The 17,506-nt window shown below is 35.2% G+C and overlaps 1 protein-coding gene across 1 annotated transcript in view; it reads right to left on the reverse strand.

Moving 5' to 3' along the window:
* Window positions 1–10,052, reverse strand: part of LOC124158511 (UDP-N-acetylglucosamine--peptide N-acetylglucosaminyltransferase 110 kDa subunit) — a 155,289-nt gene extending 145,237 nt beyond the window's left edge. The window contains exon 1 of the mRNA XM_046533634.1: window positions 9,763–10,052. Within this exon, the coding sequence (XP_046389590.1) occupies window positions 9,763–9,862 (100 nt within the window). The 5' untranslated portion in view covers window positions 9,863–10,052. The remainder of the gene's footprint in view (window positions 1–9,762) is intronic.
* Between the last annotated feature and the right edge of the window lie 7,454 nt (window positions 10,053–17,506).

Genomic DNA, 17,506 nt, shown 5'->3' on the forward strand with positions numbered 1-17,506 from the left:
TTTCTAGCTGAAATCTAGATGTCACCTGTCAAACAATTTAATATTGTTTTTATCATTGCGGGTTCAAATGCAGTTTTCAACATTCCAGCAGAACCTGAACGTGAATTCCACTCGAAACTGCACCAAGTAACAAGCCATGAAGAGTTCGATAACATTGACTGCAATTTGGACCGCTACGGCACCAATGAGAACTGTGAAGATGATATGGATGAAACCATATTATGCAGGCAACAAGGTGAAGCGGAAGGTGAGGATAGTGATGGAGATGAAATCGCGCCTGAGCCAACCCGAGTGATATCTCAGGATGCAAGGTTTGTTGAGGGGTTACGACTCTTCTTTATGGAAGAGGGCAACGAAGGTAGCCCAATATTGTCATTGGGTGTCTGCGCCAACTTTGTTCATGTGATGAGGATAACAAGAATGCAGCAGAGTATATTAGACAAATTCCTAGGATGAGGAGATAAGATTTGAACAGTAAGTACGGGCATGTTTTTAAGTAAAAAAAATATTTAGGAATCATAATCTTAACGAATTAAATGCGAATTTTTCCTTAATAGAACTTACTAAAAGATAATCATCCAGTGTCTCCGGAGGCTGTGAAAAATATTATCAGCTAAGATAAACAAAATTCTTGAAAAATGTTAATAAATAAACTATTCTCACAGATCTATTAAACAAATGAATATTTACTAAATGTCATTTGCATTATAAACATTCTTTAGTCTTCTTTCTATCATTTAAACGTTTTTTCATGCCCATACTTGGGATAGTACGCCTAATTGGTACAGCCGCTTACAATTAGTTGGGGCAAGGTGCACCTGTCTTGAAGTGTCACAATTAACCAGAATCTAGTGAGCAAAGGAATCAGGTCTTTCAAATTAAGTATGAACTCCTAGACTTCAATCTTCCTGTAATTTAGCCTCTCCCAAATACCCTGACCTTGATTCTGTAATCTTTATACCACGTGATCAGAGACTTTGAGTATTTGAAAATTCCCTCAGATTTTCAGGTTTTCCAAATATAATTCTTCACTAAAACTTTCGTGGGTGCATGACATTACAAAAAAATTAAAATACAACGATGTATGGAAAAATTTAATTTACAACTAGTCGAAAAAGGAATACTACTTCTGGTGCTACTTTATACATTGAAACTTCAGAAAATTCCAGAGTTAATGCAACATTTCCCCAAAATTTCCAATGAAAATAAAATTTGCTCCGATGTCCCAATCTTCTACAACACTGGAGACTCTGATTATAGCATGTACATACATATGTATACCTTTACATTATCTTCATACGTTTATAGTAAATCTAAGTTCAACTCTGCCTTCCTCCCTAATAAATGTCAATCATCACCACATTTCTTATCTAAAATCAATATCTGTACATACAAAGAAAAACTTTTTAAATTAGCTTCTAAAAAAAAAAGAAGAACACCAAAACCGGAAGAGGAGCAACGAACACACTGGAATATAATTACCTAATTATATGCTTCTTTAACATATTTATTGCAGAACAAAGGTACAATGCCTCAATATTTAAATTTAAAAAGGGTTTTCACATCAACTAAATGGCATGCTGGCAATACCAGTAATTGAATTAATATTCATCACATTATTTCTATAATCAAATTCAGAGAAACAATGTAGCATATGGTTAGAGAAACTTTTGAGATACTACAGATACATGTAGCAATTAACCATTCATGGACCTAAAAATGGGAATAGTATGGGTTCTACTTGGCATTAACAAATCTCACCAAATACTAAAACAGTTTAATTTTTATTGGTAACCAACATCACCATTAATACATCTACTTTATACACTCCTTTATTACATTAAACACATCAAAATCCATCAACAGACACTGCTAACAGAAATCAGTAAATGTGATAAGAGCAACTCAGGGCACGTTCCGAAATTCACTTGAAGTACTGACAGTGCTGCCAAACTGTTCCGAAATCAACTGTCAGGATGCAGCAGTAACTGATGACGTCAGTCCATTGGTGGCAATCCTAATTTGAAATCTACTGTGGCAACTGTTAGCCGAGAACACCAGTAGCGGCAGTAAACTGACAGAAGCCATTGTTTGCTTATTTATGTAACACAGCTTCTTTACTAACATATAGTACGCATTTATTCGAAATATTATTACGATTATTCAGAATATTCTCATGAACTGAGAAGAAATGCCCCTAATTTCTACTTATAAATATGTATCAGATGTGAAAATGGCAAGTTGTGGGTGAATAAATGTCCAAGTACCCATGTGAAATTTTTGGTTTGTTAACTTTGTGTGATTTACCAATGGTGTCTTAATTAATGTCTTGCAAGATTCCAGTGGTAGATAAGTAAACACGAGGAAATATAATTAGAATTAAATTTTTTGCACATTTATGTATGTGTGTTACATTAAGTATTGAACTAAAGGAAGATTTACAATGCATACACTTTTTTGTTCTGCCATACCAGTGTAATGAGTGAGTCATTCATTAATCCTTCTCAAGTGTACTTTCTCTTACATTTCCAAGATAAGTGAGATTCACCATATACAAATATGCCATAACATTGTAGAATACTCCATGAATTTAAAATACATGAAAATTTTCTGATATTCCATTATGATTTCCATCTTATTCCCGTTAGTGGAAGGTTCGGAAAAGTATAAATTCTAATTCTAGATAGAGGCAAAAGCATTTTTAACTGAGCATAGGACCTTCGTCTTCCTTTACACTGCTTTACCTTATCAACTGTATGCATGTTATCTGCAAGTTTCAGGATATCAGCCCATATTTTAAAAGTGCATTACTTACAAATTTTAATGTGAAGTATTGCATATATAACGTTTCACTTTGCTTCTACCATGAATACTGAGTAAGCCAATTAATTCCTGTGTTGGTGCATAATAAACTATTCCAAATTACTTTCTATCTCAATTATCATCTAATCAATTAAACAAATCTCAAGTTTTCTTGGTTACAAATTATAAATTCAATTTACTAAGTGGTAATTCCAGAATTTAAACTTTCCAGCAAAATTGTCAATGGCAGCTACTGCTGACCGTTCTGAAATCAACACTTTGTTTACAGAGGCCGAACTGTTTTCCATTCCCTTTCACAGTAGCAATGCAGTCAGTGAATTTCGGACATGCCCTGAGTAAATGTTTAAAAAATTCCTATAAAAAAAAACAGTTGCTTCCAGGCAACTATTTTTGTGACAACTAGAATCACAAAGATTGGCACATTTTATAGAAGATTCCTGGAAATTGGATGATTGTAGAGTGAAATATGATGAATAGAAATGAAAAATTATGAATATTTTAACAAGGAAATGACTGCCATTACAGCACAGCCAAGAGTTCCAATACAGTACTGACTACTTCCCAAGAATCACAATACACAACTTCCCTACAATGGGTATGAGAACACATTGTTGTTATGTGAGCAGCTTCCAGCACAGTCTTACAACAATAGCTTCAAAGGGATCAGGTAGAAACGTAGGAGTATGCATTTTACAAATCATAGCCATTCAGGCCCATATTCTTTGTCGACCCTACATATCCATCCCTACATAACAAGAGGCCCCTACATGAGTTTCTCAGTCGACCCTACATAAGTGGTGAGGGGTAATTCCGTTTTCAAGTTCTCAGAAATGACATAGATGATGGCACAGGGCCAGTTTTTCACTCTGGTTGCGTAATGAGACCTAACTATGAAACTAAGAAAAGACGTCCGATAATTTTCGGGCGTATTGTTCGGGTAACAGCTCAAGGTAAATTAACTATCGGTGTCGTCCACCAGGTCATGTCGGTATATTAATTTTCACCACAAATACTCTCATCTCGAGCCAAAAGGAGACTCATATTGTCTTTTAAGTACTTCAAAAGCGGTATGTACAAGATAGTGATAAGTACGGGGCAAATATGATCATTGACATGAAAACTTATGTTGCATCATCAAGGTTTGTCATTTCCTTTTACCTTCTGTAGTTAAGTTCCTTATGTGGCAAATAGCAGCATGAAAACATGTTTTCTATGGTTGTGCGTAAACGATACTGGTTTCTAAAAAGCGTACAAAGTACCAAACATGAAAAATATTAATGTATATCCGCAGAAACAAGGTAATGTATACCACTGTATTGTACTTATTATACTTCAGCCAATTTTATCATTTATTTCACTTGATCGGTATAATGTGGTAGTATAAGGTATTACCTTTCCACTGTGTTACTCTACATTTTAAAATGGTTTGTGTGTGCTCAGTGGCATATTTAGGGTGAGATCGATTTATGTAGGGGCTGATGACGTATCCAGGGTCGGCAGACCCCACAGGGTCGACTAAGCATACGGGCCTCATTGTCAATGGGCCATTCCACCGTTACGTACGGGACATTTGTACTAATTTTTACAGCTTTAAAATATTATTTCTGCTCCTAATATTTTTTGTGTTTCATTGAAACAGCTATAAATTGTTAGGTGTAGACCTAAGCTATTTTTCAAGCTACAGTTTTGGCTTTCGCATTTTGTTGCAACTGTTGCAAGAAAAAATAAGTGCCTGTTACGTACGGGACAAGCTGGGTCAACCACTTGTTTGGCTCATGTTATGAAAAATGATATTCCAGCTCAATTAGAATTTTCATAATGCTGTGCTATTTTTTTTCATATACCTTAAAAAGGATGCTTCAAGTAAATATGTTTAACATTATTAACAAAAATTTTTCAACTAAGTTACAATTTTTTTACCTTTTGTTACGTACGGGACAAGGGTGTTACGTACGGGACATTGTACACTTCAGGTTAAAGGTTATTGAAAACAGGCAGAGTTAACATGGTCAAAAACACATTTATCAGAAAAGGTTGTTAAGCCAATTACAATATAAGAAGATCATATGTTTATAAGCATTATTTTCTAGATCAATTATCTTGTATTTGCTTAGCTTGATTTTAATACAATTAAGGTATAAAAAAATTGTACAGCTACTTTAATCTTGTTACCATGGTATTATACAAAAAAAAACAAGGAGAAAGATACTAGAGTTCATATTTTAAGATCTTTAAGGTTAAATTTTCCATCGTCTTTTTTTGTTCAACAATATAGGAGGAGAAATAGCTATAATCAACTCCGTCTCTCTATTGTATACAATACAATCGGGCAGCATTGGCCATTTATAATGTTCTGGGGACTGGTGGGTACCATCAGGGGCACAGCTAGGAATTAAGGCTAGAGGAGGTTTTAGGGGCGACTAATAGTGGGGATCTGGGGGGTATGGAATACCTGCCAGGGCAAGCAGGAGGTACGGGGACCCTCCCCCATAAATTTTTTAAGATAAATGGTTCAAAATGGGGAGTTTTACAGCTTTCTGAGGGATATGTTATTAATTTATTAATCCTTACACTTTTCTATAAGTAATATTAATCCAATTAACTAATTTAGATTTGGGGGTGTTTATCCCCCAAACACCCCCCCCCCCCCCTCGCTGCGCCACTGGGTACCATGACTGTAACTTACAGTTGCTTCTCTGCGACAATTTCTGTGATTTTGCCTCAAAATAAATTGCCATTATATTGCACTAGAACCGACTGACCTCTGAATTCTGTCTTCACTTCAACAAACAGGTCTAAATTCTTGAGTTGAGAAAAGTTGATATCTTTAAAATGTTTCTGTCCCGAAAAACTTTCATTCGTATTGCATATCACGTGAAAGCTAAGGATATCTGGTGCTGCTTGAACATTGTCAAGGCTTTACTTTGATGATGGTATCATTTATATAATCTTCTCCAGCATAATATGCCTTGAACAAACAAATATTGAACAACAATACAATAAAACTTGTCTTTGAACAAACTACTGAAGATTCTGATGCAAAATCCTAGGCAGATTGAATAGAGCATCATTTTCATCCTCACTACTCTTAACATTCAGTCAGTTCTCTAAAATTGCATTCAGGAGAACTGATGTGAGCTTGATATTTTAGCTTAAGTTTGCCTGCTTTTCACTGTCATTTTTTCCCTTTCATACTTTTTCTTTGTCGGTAATATTTTCTCTCCGCTTTTTTCTTAATTAATTTATCCTCTTACTTTTTTTTTAAGAACCCATCATGATCACTTGCATTTAGTTTACTACGCATTTTCTTTACTCTAGCAGCAGCAGTTGCCTAAGGTTTTTCCACCACCATTTAAATTCTGAAAAAGCATTAAATTTCTTATCTTCAAAGTTTCAGGCATTACTCAGTGGTGCTTATGTAAACTTACTTAAATAAAAATACTTCATGTAGTCCACATTGATTATTTTCTGACCTTGATTCCCTCGTAGTAATCAGTCACAAAAATAACATATGCTATAATCACTCACGCACTGAAACATGTATTACGTGTTGGCTAAAGGCGACTGTAAATTCTAGTATCACCAAACATCTAATCGAGAACAACTATCCCAGTGATTTCACATCTGAGATCTACCACACACTGAGACAAAAGAAATTAAGTCCCCACTTTTTGTCATGAAGAACCGGAGATTATTGAGGTAACAAAATCAAATGAAACGCAGGAATTAAACAGTCATGTTTTACCATTTCATTCACCTTACTTTTTCTAACCTTCTCTACCCGCCCTCTATGCACCTAAAATTTTACTTGTTCTTCTGTTTATTACAATGCATACTTTCAACCACAGCACCTACTCCTCTGCCACTTTGTCATTTCATGACATAAACGTAATACCTGACCCTTCTATTAACCGATGCCAAACTCCCCAACCCTGAGTGCCCAGAGCTCAATTTTAAATTTAAATTACCGTAGGCCTAGACTTTTCTGGCCTAAATGTAAATAATGCTTCATTTTATGTTTTAGAATTAAATATTATCAAAATTTAGTAATGATATGACATAGTGAATTCATTTTTATGTATATTGCATATTATGTTGTGTAGTGTCCCGTACGTAACGTTACGTACGGGACAGAAAGAAATTGAACATTAGGGTATGTTTAAATTTAATTATTTTTTCACAACATCATAATCATTTAGTTTGACACAAAATCTGTTTAGAAAATTGTATTTTGAGTAGCTGTTTGTCAAGAAACTTAGTGAAAAAATAAATTTATCTATTTTATGTTACGTACGGGACAAAGAAACAATCTATTTTAAAACACTGTATTTTACCATTATATTATCGCAAAATTAATATAATTTAGTGATAGAAACTCTTATACTGTACTATATTTTGATATTATAATTACCAAGACAAATAAAAGTAGCATTTAGTCAAGCATTGATATGGCAACACAACCTATGAAAATGGCAATTTTTGAACAGCTGATGAAGAGACGACTTTGAACCTAGGTTACCTACATATTAAAACATATTTGACTAAAATTCTTAGTAAATACTCATAATATAACCGTATGAGAAGACAATCATGATATAATAAGTTAAATATAAAAAAATATTTTTATTTCCAAAAGTTACCTATTTTCATGGAATGGCCCCAATAAGGAGAGAGGGGTAAGTCAATGAACAGGTTAAGTGAGATTCAGAAACATTTTACAGACATACATAGATTGAGGTATATCAGTTTTGAAATAAAAAAGCATGCCCTGGGAATTAATGTTAAAAAAATGGGCAGGTAGAAAAAATACAGGAAACTTAAGAAACTTATAGCATATTATGAAAATGCCATGAAAAATATGTGGGCAGTAGATAAATTCCCTGCTCACTGTATTATCTATAGTGATACAGAGAAAGGTATTACAGGAGGAACATGGACATCAGCAAAAATATTAGTTTGTGAAGGATATAGGTCACATCATATGAGAAAAAGATTGTAAGAAATAGACTGTTACTTGATTATATAGGAAAACCTTGGCACATACAGCATATATAGGAGTTAAGCAGAGAGTGAATGGCAAGTGTGTAGAAAAAATGTCTGAAATTGTAAAAGTCAGATCACATTGACCAGAAAATACAATAGCAGCAAAATCACAAGCCAATCTTAGATGTGCAATTTAGTAAAACCAAGACTTTATAAGATGGTGTTATGCCATTGACTAGAACAATCAAACAAAATAAGATGAATTTCCTGAGATTAGTAACTTTCCCAATTTAATATATCATGAGGAATCTAGCCCAAAATTAATTAACATTGATCAAACTTAGAAGTAATCTAAAGGTTGGATAACAGTACCAGAAAATTATAGGTTGAATGATCAAGAACAGAATTTATCACATGAAAAACAATAAAACAATACCTAGAACCAAGAGAGCAGGACGACAATTAGGTACTACGGAAATGGAAAATTCATCATGCATATAGTTGTCTATTTTTCATCTCATGATACACCGATGCTCCATAAAGAAATACAAGTGCTACTACCTCATAAAAATACGATGGACTTGAAAATAACGACCGATTTACCAAAGGATTGAGAAACCAACCAAAAAATAACCGAAGGTCAGCAAAACGAAATATAACAAGAAAAAGATTGCTTGAATGACTTGGGCGAAGACGCACGATATAAGAACTGTGCGAAATACCAACTGCGGAATTACAGGATTTCCTGGAATAGATCCATAGTGGGAATCACAGTCAAGGCCAACGAGACTTGTTTACTGCCGATAACTTCGGAAATCCAACAATAAATCATGGCGCAATCGTATAGAAAGGATTGGAAATCATCCCATGGCTTTGGAATTTCAGCTCCACGTGAGATTTAACTAATAATGGTGAAAGCACTTTAAATCTAGTTACTAAGAATTAAACGCGATCCGCCCCAACGGGCACTTCCTCAACAGACGTCAACGTAAGTAAATCACACACTTCCGCTTTCATACTCATTAGAAAAGAGGTTTCATCCTTAGACCAGACAATGAAATAATTCAGTGAAGAATGAGATCTTAAAATACTTTGAAAATTTAAACAGTATACACCAATACGGTGACAAGAGCAAAATTAAACGCTATAATGAAAATCACCATTATCTTGCTAGACATAAAAACTAGACGCAATTTCTGAACATCGGTTCAGTCCAGAACTTCACCATCCAAGAAATAGGCGTGTTATAAAAAACGATTTAAAAAATCATAGCGGAGAGTAAAGGTTTATTTCAAAGGCAAGGATCCTAGTGACACCTTAGGCGGTTCTTGGTGGTGTTGCTGCTCGTTTGGCATTCAGAAGAAACAACCTGGAATTGGGAATCATATGCATAATACGAATGACTGCTAGCTACTGATTGCAAAATTGAATTTCCAATAACAATTGACCTTGGGCATAATCAGATTTCTATTTACTAAACAAGGAATAGGACTGGAAAAGAAGCTTCCTTCACACCAGCAAATATTGCATTTCACGACTCCATTCTCCGTTACCCATACTGCGAAATGAATTATTATGATGGTTCACCTTGGCATGCTAAGAACGCAAAATATAATCATTTGATACCTGAATTCATCGAGTGCTATCACCTCAGTTGGCTTAAAAACCCGACGGTATTGTCTGAATCGTTTCTACAAAGACGGATTAGACATTTCTACCACAAGGCAATTCGTGAGGATAGCGCGTAATATACAACACCGAACACAGCTGAAATGAGGAATATCTAGAAATCAATGAGCAAGATGGCAAATAAATAGTAATTAACCACTGCCTCAATATGGCGTCACCTACTGATGAGTATTTCCCGATATTGTAATATACACACATTCACGCATTGAATCAAATAAAGTGACTCATAAAAATATCCGCCACCAGTTTCGCATTAGTAACACTTACCGACAGTGGAGAGCTGCTGAATATCATTCATTTTAAGAATGACATTAGCCCCGGTGATTTGTTGGTGCTGGGCTGCTTGCTGACCTTGCTGCGCCTGCATCGGAGAGACCCACGACTCCAGAATGACGATGATATTTAAACTTTAGTAACAAATACTGGCTAGGTGAAGAAGTAAATAAACAATTTACTTCCGCGTAACTTGGGACACACGCATTGACCAAAATGGACACCTATGATCGTAGGTTTTCCAGCTCAGCGCTTGCACAGATGGCGTGTTCTACAGCCAGAGCGTTTTCTTCAAGCTAATTGGCTACGAAATCCACCAAGCCAGCTTCGGTTTCGCATGCTTTGTGCACACTTTTGAACAATGGTACGGAAATTTCAACGGGTTTGGTCGTTATAGCTGTTGCAAATTGACAAATCACTGGATTTATCAAATGATATCAATGCCTACCCGTGAATATGATAGCAAAAATCTTAATAATCTAAATTAACACTCACCTTGAAGCGCGCGAAATTTGAAAGGGCTTTAATTAGGGTGGGGTTTAGCACTGTCAAAATTCTACCTATAGTGGTTATTTCATTTCATGAGCTCTGAAAAGTACCGAGATCGCATTTAAAGAATATTTTTTTTCGTTATTCAAGTGTTAATAAGATCTACAACTAGGATTAAAGTGGAAATAATTTCAATAGTCAAGGTCAGACCCACCCCAGTAGGATTGAAGGAGCATTGAGCAAGGGCATGTTAGACATCAATTAGGAAAGCTGTCTTGTTTATTCATTATAAAATATGTGATGATTACACCGTGCTAATTATTCAAAGGTAATACTTACTGTGCATGCTTAATAGTGGAGATATTAAATATATAAGAAATTCATTGGATTCACCCAACGAAGTAATGGAGTCACTTAATCCCTTCATTCTTGAAGCAAAAATCCACTTCCACAATCAGCATGTTCTTTTTAAGTTTTACTTACTTAGATATGGACTTTGGGAAAGTTGAAATAAGTGGATTGAATTAAAAAGCGTTACTTATGATTTTGTAAATTTACTACTTAAGTAATTAGCCATAATTTAGTGAGCGTACACTGGAATGCAGAAGAAAATAGTATACATTACTCGACTAGAATTAGAATTGAAATAGGTTTCAGATGAAATCCTGAAAATGCAGTCCACTTCGCCAATGCTATGCAGAATAGCTCCAATATAACAAATTTAATATTTGTAATGGAAGAAAATTTCCCTCATGGGTTAAGCCGATGAATACAATGAGATGAGTCTAAATAATTAATATTCTACTTTCAATGCAACGATTTCAACGTATCTTGTCACATGGAAAATATTTAACTCTTTCACTACTAATGGCAAAAATATGCAGCAGGACATTTCTTGACCCGGGAGACGAAAGCCGCATATTTTCGTCAGATTTTTCTATGCAGGAGAGCGAATGCCAAAAATATACATTTCCTTGCTCTGGCCCTTTTATGATGGTTGTGGGTTCGCGAAGCATTAGTTTCGGGACCCAACAAGGCAGGACTTAGGCCATAACCTCGAAATCTGGGAGCAGGATACCCAGACCCCTCATCTTATATTACCCCTCTTTGTGGTATAGGACTGCGGTCATTCAGTCAGTTATAGTTTTCAAAATGAATATTTGTTCCTTTCTCAAAAAATATAAACTAAGAATTGAATTCTTTGTCTATTGAGCAACGTTTAGAATTTTTAAACGAAAATATACCATAAATATTAACTCATATCTAGATTTCAGTATAAATATCAACATGGAAATTGTTGCTGCATTAAAATTGATGGTAGAGCTTCGTTCAAAATTTGACGATTCTCAGAATAAACCGAGGAATTCAAATCAAATTCCGCAATTTACATGCAAGCAACAATTATTCATGTAGCTAATTTTATATAAACAAAGCATGATTGACCATGAACCAATGCCGCTTGGTAGGGCTATAAACCCCGAAAAGAGGGAACACGACTACCCTCGGAGTCCGAGATAATGCAGAGTCCCTCCTAGGAAGGGTCAGAAAAGGTTGGTACTGAAAGCGTGTGATTATCTGCGAGACCCTTCTTAACGAATATCCTGCAAAAATGCTTGATATGAGGGGTTTATGACCCCTTTGACCCTTCCTGGATCTGCCACAGGCTGATAACCAGACTTCCAAGTGGCTACAATAAATGAAAGCAAAGGGCAATTATGAAATTAGTTAGAATATCATTCTTCTAAAGTAGGTAACAGGAAAAATTAAAATGATGCTAAGGCTTGTATAATTCAAATAAATGTTTGGCTGAAACGGGTGGATTATGGTCGTTGTTTTGTGAGGGAGAGGGAGTTGTACATTACTATAATCTGCCATGCCTAGATGGTTTGCAAGATATTTCTGCCATTACGCATCTGAGGTCTGAAATGTATAGACAAGTGGATTTTAGTAATGCATTAATTATATTTAAAAATTATTAGTTTAGCTCAAGAAATAAAAACATTTAAAAGATACGAATTTAATTATTCCCACCACTTCCCGTCACCTGTTTTAAAGTCTGACTTCTTCCTTGTAAATTCCCCCTCCCCCTATAATAAATTCACCACCACCATCTTTCTGCACCCTCCTTGCAGTTATACTTCCCTGCTTTGACCCTCCCACCTACTCCACCCATTCATTACTTCATGCGATCTTTCTGTTTGTCTTGATAATAATGATAAGCTGTTGAAAAAAATGTATGGTATCAAATTAATTGTGGAACAGTCTGTACCTTGTTTTGGCCTTCGTTCTACCATGAATATTACTTCATTCAACCATGAAATGCCAAAATCAGTTGATTTGATTGAAACATTCATTGGAGAGCCTCTGAGATAACAAACTTTCCAAATTTTCCTGACGTTACTAGAGGAAGGACACCACTCATTAGGCTGAAATCATTGTCGGTATTTCCAGTCTCTCAGATTACTCTTAAGCTTTGCCATGCCAATGCATACATTTGGACCAAAAGACAGATACATATTTCAGATTATTTGCCCCTAGAGGCTCATATGTATAAGGTTAGTTCAACTGATATTTAGCAAGGATTATGACTTAGTGTTCCATTGCAGTGCAGGGAAGGATTTTGGAGAATAATCCCTCCCCCCCTCCAGAGCTCCGAGAAATTTTTAAGTGAAATCCATTTTACTTAGATGGAATAATATTACTTACATAAAAGTGTAAAGATTAATAAAATATCCCACCGAGAACCGTAAAACTCGCCATTTTGAACAATTTATCTTAAAAATTTCTCGGGGAGGGCCTCCGCACCTTCCGCTTACCGTAGTGCAGGGATGCAGCTGGGAATTACGGTTAGGGGGGGGTTTATGTGCAACTGATACCGGGGTGTGTGGGGATATGGAATACTCACCAGGGTAAGCGGTAAGAGCGAGATTAATAAATTGTGGATTTTTAAGATAAATGGTTCAAAATGGTGAGTTCTACGGCTTTAAGGGACGTTTCAAGAGAACAATTAGCTCCACTTCAAAATTTTGCAGCCAATAGTCAATTTGGAAAGATGTAGCAGAGAATAAGCAGCAACAAGAATTAATACTTGTTAAAACTTTAGCAGGTGATAGTAGTTGTGGTGATTTAAAACTTTTTGGGCTATTTAACATTGATGTGGCAAAAGAGCCAAAAAGGTTTTCAATCCCCTGTACTACCACAGTTGCCCAAGGGCCCAGCATTTCCCTGTATGGGCAAGTAGTGCTGAACTGAAACGCTTTCATTTAGGTTGACTTGAAGTCACACTCATTGCATATTCCCTAACTCTGCCCATCAGTCGAATTGATTTGAACCTCTTCATCAACATTAATCTATGAAAACCATTTCAGTTGATATTGTTAGCTTCAAAAATCTACCTGTCTTCTAATCACACCTATTTATCCATGTATGTACGTATGTATTTACCAGTTATACAATTGTTCAGAAGATCAAACATACCATGATCAAATGAAGTTGATGCGTAGTTTTCCGCGGCGTTGTCTAGATGATGTCTCCATGTTTCTGGGTTCCACCGCGTGGATTTTCTTTGTGACGACAGTTTCTCTGGCATTCCAACCGGCATCTTCAGGTCGATGGTCGACCTGAAGACGCCGGTTGGAATACCGTCTCAAAGAAAATCCACGCGGTGAAACCCAGAAACATGGAGACATCATGATCAAATGGTTGCTATACCACAGAAGTACAGTAAAAAACATTTATGTAATCTTGCAGCCAATTTACATCACAAAGTACACTATGTCCTGGATTCTTGTAGAAGATAAACTATGATAATAATTAATGGTAGGCAATATATGGTATAAAAGGATGTGATGGACCTCTGTAGAGTTCACCTGATGATGACGTCTAACGTTGAAACCATGGTCGTGAATAAATATGAATGTGAAAGCACAAAGTTCTTCTTTTTAATTTAATGGTGTGCAAAGCATAAGAAAAATGTAAAACACAACTAGATTAATATGAGACAGCAGACGAAAAGAAATTTCTAATTGTCGTTATGTCTTCTACTTTCATTTTTCTTTAACATTTAAGCACAAATAAATATGAGTAGCTTTAAAAATGTAATTTGACTTCACATGATAAACAAGAAGACAGTTGCATTCAAATTTTATCAGTACATATACATTTATGCATGGGCTACACATTTGTATGGGCATAGCATTAGATGAGAAGTAAAATAGAACAATTTAGGACTGACTGATTCAGACAATAAAATGATGAGCATAGTCTAGACAACAGGATGATCCAGCATTAACTGAATAGCATTCCAACTGGCAGCTATTTTGTTCTAGAACTGCAACATTGCTACTTAATATCCTCTATGAAAATTACTAAAGTACCTGCCACACAAACGTATGATCTATCATCATGCATAATAAAATTATGTACTGACATTTGATGCACCACGTTTTTGTATCAACACATATGCTTCCAAATATTTTTATTTTCATGCTGTGACACACATTCAGGTCACATTTTGGCTGCCAAAATTAAGAGAATACTTATACTTTTATAACGCATATCTAAAAAAACCACGAGCAATCAGGGGATCTTCAAAGACATAAGATAATGCATACGCCTTTGTTTGATTTTGAAATCAGTGGATAAGATATGGACATTGTGTAAAAAATGCCACAGTCAAAACATGTACATGAAATGTATAGCAGAACACCTAGCATACACCCAGCCGTGTTAAAGATAACTCCTCTTTGAGACTAATAGGCTTCAAACCATAGGCAGTGCAGCACCTTGAACAACCTTCATGTTTGGAGCCCCCTATTATTTCAAGCCACAGTTCCATACTGTCCATGGCACTTTAAAATTCAGACTGTCTGGAAGCAGCCTTATGGTTTTGTTTACTGAATCACTTCATCCTCCTAGCTTCGTGTGCTATGGAAACACAAATCGCAACCACCATCATGATCAACTATGAGTATCAATATTTATTTAGGCAAAGCAATTTATGGTCCACAAATGGAAATTTTTGAATAATAAAACTATGAAGTTATACAGTTTTTATTTTCTTGTGTCTAAGTGAATTACATTGAATGACAGTTAACCAGCAGAATAAATATATGTTGACTTTTATATTTCCAGCCACAGCAATTAAGAAGCCTTTCTGTTAAAAATTCGGTAATTTGTGCGCAGAAAAATATATGTATACATTTTCATATGTAAAGGTACAATTAGTATATACAAAGGATGGCAAGCACAAAGAGAAATCCAAACATCTCAGGTTAAAATTACCTTTCCATTAAAGCAATACATACCTCTTAGATATGTGCTGTAAAAATGAGCATAGCCCCAGACCTGAGATGTATTTTACACGGAGCATCAGCTATTCCAAAAATACAACAAAAAAATATTTGCCAGAGCAACTTTCTTTGAGTTTGTAAGAAAATAAAATTTTACCACACAAAATAACAATCAAGAAAATACACTGAGATTCACCATTTTCAGCTTGCTTACAATTCTGTAAATATTTCAATATATATTCTATAAAATCTGAAGAAACCCTTCAAAGAAAAGGATGGATCAGATGAAGAAAAGATCTTCATCACTATGTAGACAAAATTTCACCAATTTTAGGAACTAATGATTTCAAGTTGATGATGCATCACAATGTTCAGGCACAGCTAAAGGATTATTCAATGCAGCACGTGTGGCTGAATAGGATACCAATAAGAAAATCAAAACAAGGCATTCTGCACTGAAATATGGATAAACAATGTGATGCCTCTCTAGCTGTCAAAGTAATTAACTTTGAATCATATTTCCTGATTGTGCTCGTATCCACCAAAATCCAGCTATTCAGGGCATAATACTTTAATTTATTTACCCAAAACTGCACAAGTAAATTTTGGGAGGGATTACCATATACAAAAGGATTAATCGCGTCATAAAAACCAGGTTCAAAAGCACATTTAGAACTATGAGTGAACGAGAATCATGCAACATAAATGCTCCAGGGTCTAATCCTGCATCCAATGTCATTTTGATAGAAAGGCACCGTGATAATTAAGGCTTATTGTTTATCATTAAATGCTATGCTACTCTTGGGAATAAAAATGATTGAGGATTTCTCTTAGCAAGCTTATAGCAAAAGTGGGTAATTAAAAGGAACTGCTAAAGAGCTTCATAGAGACAAGATAGAAACAAAAAAAAGAAGAAATTTACCCATGGAAGAAAATAGCAATCCCAAAAATGTGAACATTCCTATTACTTTAAAGAGCAAAAACCACAGCATGGTCCAAGAGGTAGAAGAAAATTGGCTAATATTATCAGTGGGAGGTCACAATTAAAAGTAAATATGGTGTGATAAAATTTCAGTTTCAAAAGCAATTCATAATACATAGATTTTGGTGCCAAGGATACCAATGTAAAGGTGCAGTTTTGGTGAAGGTGAAGATATTGAGAAAAGAAATAATTTATCAAACTGCAAAAGATCAGCAATTATTCAACCAACAGTCATTAGTAGACCATTTCTTACTATGACTATTGAAAAAAACAGTAAATCAGGCTTTGCACAATCCTGAAAACAAGCCATTTCTGAATTTTATCATGAAATTATGAAGCACCACAGCTAGCCTCAAAGAATTCCCAACTACCAAAAGGTAACCTAACAATTATGGGGGTTTTCGACCTGGATTTATCAATGGAAATCATTTTATGCTGCTAGGGGATAAAGATAAAAATAGATTTGCATGGAATGCAATCTGTTTGCAGCTCAAAAACATGAATCCCTTTGTGGTCTAAGGAATTTTTATAAGAAATTGAAAATGGAGCAAAGAGCAGGAGTTAAACCCTTTGTGCATTTCTTAGAAATAAATGATTAGATATGTGAATTGTACTTTCAATTAAAAGCAAACGTAGACAGGATACAAGACATAAAATAAGAATTATTCAACTATTATTATTGTCCCAAAATAAAATTGTTAACAAAATCGGCAGTACAAAATAATCCATAAGCAAACATTCAATAAAAATATTTAATCAATGACAGGAAATTACTATTCAAGCAATATTTAAAAAACACAACTTTTCCTGAGATATCATAGTTCGGGTAGTAGAACCTCTCTAATCAACATTAACTGCTAATACAAAAAGGATACCAGGCAGCATCTCTGAGTTCTTTCCCTTTTAAGATTAAACAAAGCTGTAACTCAGTCAGTTGATAGTTGAGAGGGCACTGAACCACTATTTACGATATCAA

The sequence above is a fragment of the Ischnura elegans genome, chromosome 5 (assembly GCF_921293095.1).
Source record: "Ischnura elegans chromosome 5, ioIscEleg1.1, whole genome shotgun sequence".
NCBI classification, from domain to species: Eukaryota; Metazoa; Arthropoda; class Insecta; order Odonata; family Coenagrionidae; genus Ischnura; species Ischnura elegans.